Source organism: Neltuma alba, unplaced genomic scaffold (genome assembly GCF_004799145.2).
Source record: "Neltuma alba isolate B1F8T4 unplaced genomic scaffold, ASM479914v2 tig00012065_pilon, whole genome shotgun sequence".
Taxonomy (NCBI): Eukaryota; Viridiplantae; Streptophyta; class Magnoliopsida; order Fabales; family Fabaceae; genus Neltuma; species Neltuma alba.
Genome location: NW_021636626.1, coordinates 53145 through 57737, shown reverse-complemented (window position 1 = coordinate 57737; position 4593 = coordinate 53145). Strand labels below are relative to the sequence as shown.

The following is a 4593-nucleotide window of genomic DNA, read 5'->3' as shown; positions in this document are numbered from 1 at the left end:
CAATGTACCTGAGCCAATATTTGGGCACTCTGTTATACTCTTTTTTTATGTACCAAAGTTCCGAACAGTGTAAGCTTCAAGTTGATTAAGCATAAGATTTTGCGCCTCTTTCTATTTCTCTTTTGTTTTTTTCTTGGTGTAGTTTCACAATTTCATCAATAATGCTTAAATTATTATTGCCTCCTATTCATCCCCTTCCCCTTTATTAACCTCGATGACAATATTAATATTTATCAAAACTAGCACCAGTATCATTAATTTATTAAAAAAAACGTAAAATGAAGCAATAAGACATAATTTATCAACAAACTATTAGTGAGATAGTAACAACCACATTCCTGTAAAGATGAGAATGCAAATTCGAATATTGAAAAGAGCACTTGTTAAAAGAGGTAAAAACCTTTTAATGCGCTTCAAGCCTCGAAAAGATATAATGTTAAGTCCAAAATGACTTCAGAATTATTCTTTAATAATCACCAATATATATATATATATATATATTTCTAATGTAAATTTAAATTTACGTAGCAAAGAAGGAACCCAGAAAGATGATAAGCCAAGTGTTTGATGACAACACATTATGTTATCATATATACTTGAGGGTTAAGATTCAATTGAAGGGAACTGGTTGTGCCCCAGTCAAAAAAGACTTTATTTGTGGTTAACGTCGCAAGCGTTATACTTTATGTAGCATTATTTGCATAAATAGAAGGATACATTCATTTTGCCTCTTGTTTTTTTTTCCCTGACCTTTCACTTTGCTTATATTTGAGCTTTGCTGTGTGCTGCTATACATTGAATTAGGCTAGAGAATTTGTATGTGCTTTTGATATACAAAATAACTAGGAATCCTCGGGCGAAGTTCAGAAATGGTGCTCGTTGTCCTGAAAGCTCATATTTGCAGAAGAGTCTTTGTCCTCACCAAACTTTTCCACACTTCCTCTGTCTTTTCCAAAAGTGGTGGGCGACTGAAATTTGTTCCTACGATTTTTGATGGGAACCAATTTTCATCTCTTTAAAAAAAAAAAAATCAGGATCAGTGCTCCATTTCTTTCCCATCTCTTTTTTGAATCAAACTACCGTCACCGTTGAAAATTTATGCCTCGTTTGGTATGATTGAACTGGGGAGACGGAAGTGGAACTGGCGATGGAAGTCATTTTAAGCATGTTTGGTGCGATGGATTTCAGTTCCTTGTGGAAGCCACTTCCATCAAAAATGATGAAAGTGGGTTCCATGCCCTAAGCCAGGGAACTCTCTCGAGTTTCATGGAACTGGAAATTAAAAGACCAAATAGCCCTGGGTACAAGAGACATTCAATTGCCATAAACAGTGACGTGCGATGACGATGATAGAGATGTGGATGACTGCAGTGGCGTCGGTAACCATGGACAACGGCAGAGCTGTGGTCAAAGACAAGCATCAAGCCCTCCAGCTGCGACCCCAAAGTAAAACGCTGGAGCTTGTCGCCTTTCATCCCCTTCCATGGTTGTCATCGCCGTCAACAGGCATACCATGGTCATTTACCTTCCGTCGCTCGTTCAAAGTCCGATCTAGCTTCCACCACGAGTTCGAAGTCCGATCTAGTCCAACCATTGCAAGTTATTTGTTTTTCTTTTTGAAAAATGAGATTGAGTTTGCTTTCTTGTTTGTGTAGGTTCAATTCCTTGTTTTTAGTTTGTGATGAGTTGCAGTGGAAGCCTCTTTTTTTTTTTTTTCCTGATTTGATTTTGGTTTCTTGTGATTCAATGGCCGTTCGATTTTGGCTCCTATATTTCTGGCGAAGGTGGTTCTTGTCTTTGACAGATCTGAAACAATGATGGTTGTGACCTCCGGTGACGATGGGGGCTGTGATTTTTTGGGGTGAGGATATTTTGGTATTTTTACATTGTAAATTCAAATTTCAATTAAAAATTATATACCACTTCTCAAAAACTCTTCCATCTTATCGAATGGGGCATTAGATTTTTCATTTTCTGGGCCAGATTTTTCTTGAACCAAATGAGTTTTTAGTGATCTAATTTATATTTTTTTAAGAAAAAAGGGAGAAAGACGTAGGAGTATAAGAACTAGTAAAATATACTCCATTTGATTCTTATTAGAAGTTTCAAATAATTAATTTACAGACAACGAATAATTAGTTAAAAGTAATAAATAAGTTAAAAATATATTTTTGTTTCCAAATATGCTTTTTTTAAGAAAAAAAGAAAAAAAATATGCGAAAAAAATATGATAAGATAGATTATGACAAAAGAGAGAGAATGAATAATTAAGGGTAAAATTAGAAAATATGCATTAAATATTAAGACAAATACTAAATTAAAATTTATAAAATAAATCACACCTCTCTTCTAATTTGAAACTCATAAATAGGACTGAAGGGAGTAGTTGGCAACGAAAAAAAAAAAGAAGAAGAAAGAACTAGTAAAATATAAGAATTTCAAAATTATCCAGTAAAGACTTAGCTCGCAACGATAAAATTAAACTCGCGTATTGGCATTTTATTGGCACATATATCCTGTAATTGTTCTGAAGAAGCAAGCACGTACACGCAAATACATTTATTCAGACATATATGAGCACACATACAGAGACAAGAGACTACAAGTAACTGGTCATAAGAAAGCCTCCATTTGAAGGCATGATCGATTATGAAAATTGATCGATTATGAAGCTGAAGTAGTAGAACGAAGAGCAGAGTGGCGAACGAACTGAAGAAACTGGACCACTTTTTCATGAGGTGGGGTTGCCTCTTTCACCACTTGGAGCTGAACCAGAGCCATTAGCCAAGAGAACAACACAGGAAACTTGTCTGCATCTAACAACTTCACACCCAGAGCCTCTTCCTGTGACTTGTAGGGTCCGAGCAGAGAGCAAAACATGATGTCAAGCACTCCAGCGTTGTTCTCGTTCACTTCTGGTTTGCCACTTGGGAAATACTTCTTCATCCCATTCTCCAGCAACCCCAATTTCTCCTCCATCTCTTTCATGGCCTTCTGCTGCGCTTCTCCTTCGGTTTTTACTACTGAGACATATGCTCCAAATAACTGCAACGGCAATTTTGACCAAAGCAAAATGCGGCAATCAGACAAAAAGTGTTTCCTAGAGTTTGGCTCAGTGTAATCCTTCTTTTCCACTAACTTACCGGGGCAACAAAGTCACTTAGAAACAGTTAACAAAGATTACAGCAAAGCTTATTTATGGAAGCTCTGAAGCAGTAATAATCTCTACTCTGACACACACACACACACACACTCTCACACACGGATGACCCAAGATGAAAAATTACCTGATCCTGGATGAACTTAGACCAGAAGCGTACTTGAGCTCTTCTATAGGGATCCTCAGGCATCAATCTGGGGCCATGTTTCCAGGTCTCGTCAATGTACTCAAGGATGACGTATGACTCACAAATGGGGTTTCCATTGTGGACAAGGACAGGAACTTTCTTGTACACCGGATTGTACCTGAGAAGCAACTCACTTTTGTTGCTCAAATCTTCCTCAACGTAATCAAAAGGGATGTTCTTCAGCTTTAAGGCCAACTCTACCCTCTTCACATAAGGGCTAATCCACATTCCATGCAGGATCACCTTCTGGTTCTCCATAGCTCTCTAGCAACAATTATTTCCCTGTAACGGGAAAATTTTTATAGGTTCCAAATAGTTTTTCAAGCTTGCTTCCCAAGTTGTTGACTTGGCCGTTGCCCTGTTTTCAAATGCCATATGGCTTTCAGGATAAGGAGTTGACCATGAAGAATCAATTACGTGCTCTGCAAGAATCCTTTGGTCTAAGATGAGGAATATATTTTCACACTTGGAGAGTGAAATTTGATGGTATTGGAGTGTTTGAAAATTATATAGTGATTAAAATATATGGAGGAGACACATCTGCCCTGACATCTGGTCCGGACTATGCAACTGGGATGATAAGTTATTCTTTTTTTTTTTTGGGCTGGCTCAACAGGAGTAGTTAGTTGACTGACTTGTCGTTTTATGGTTGTAGGCTCTGTCTCTGCCACATACCATTGCGATGTTACTGATAAAATGATTCTCTTGTAAGTTTATTTGAATATACAACTTTAAGCACGGCAATAGCTTGTTCGAATCAATGGGCATTCTGTTATTTATTGCCTCCTACATAATATAAGAACTAAATAACTAATTTGAGAAAATTAAGAAAATTAGTTAGGTTGGTTATTTATAACAAAGGTGTGTTAACTTTCTTAAATTACTATTATTCAATTATATACATTGAAATTATACTTAAGTAGAAATACTTTATAATTAATTGAGATATTTTTTAGAACATATTATAAATTTGAGAAACAGAATAAATTATGATTTTATATTTAACACGAGAGATAGTACCTCTCAATAGCTTATACCTTTGAGCAAGGAAGATTTCTATCTCTCAAAATGATTAGTTTGTGTAAAATAAGCTTCATGCACAAATCAGTTTCCTCACTCGTCACTGCCTGGTGGGCATGGTAAGTGTAAAACCCTTAACCTTAAAAACATCATAACTCATCATAAAATCACTACTATGGTAGAAAAGGAAATCTGTTAAATGGACTACCATAGTAGGAAGAAATTT

The 4593-nt window shown here is 36.2% G+C and overlaps 1 protein-coding gene across 1 annotated transcript; it reads right to left on the bottom strand.

Moving 5' to 3' along the window:
• Positions 1 to 2663: 2663 nt before the first annotated feature.
• On the bottom strand, positions 2664 to 3639 carry LOC114721757 (glutathione S-transferase U9-like). The gene is made up of 2 exons (XM_028907609.1): positions 3288 to 3639; positions 2664 to 3045 (listed from the first exon to the last, which is right to left on the bottom strand). Exons 1-2 carry the CDS (start codon positions 3603 to 3605, stop codon positions 2665 to 2667), a joined length of 699 nt encoding a protein of 232 aa, XP_028763442.1. The 5' UTR covers positions 3606 to 3639; the 3' UTR covers position 2664.
• Positions 3640 to 4593: the final 954 nt, after the last annotated feature.

What these genes read in the sequence shown, in the direction of transcription:
- LOC114721757 (XM_028907609.1), bottom strand. Translation starts at nt 3,605, where the DNA reads ATGGAGAACCAGAAGGTGATCCTGCATGGAATGTGGATTAGCCCTTAT. An exon ending in CTAAGTTCATCCAGGATCAG is followed by an intron (nt 3,046 to 3,287) that starts GTAATTTTTCAT and finishes TTGCCGTTGCAG; the next exon opens with TTATTTGGAGCATATGTCTC.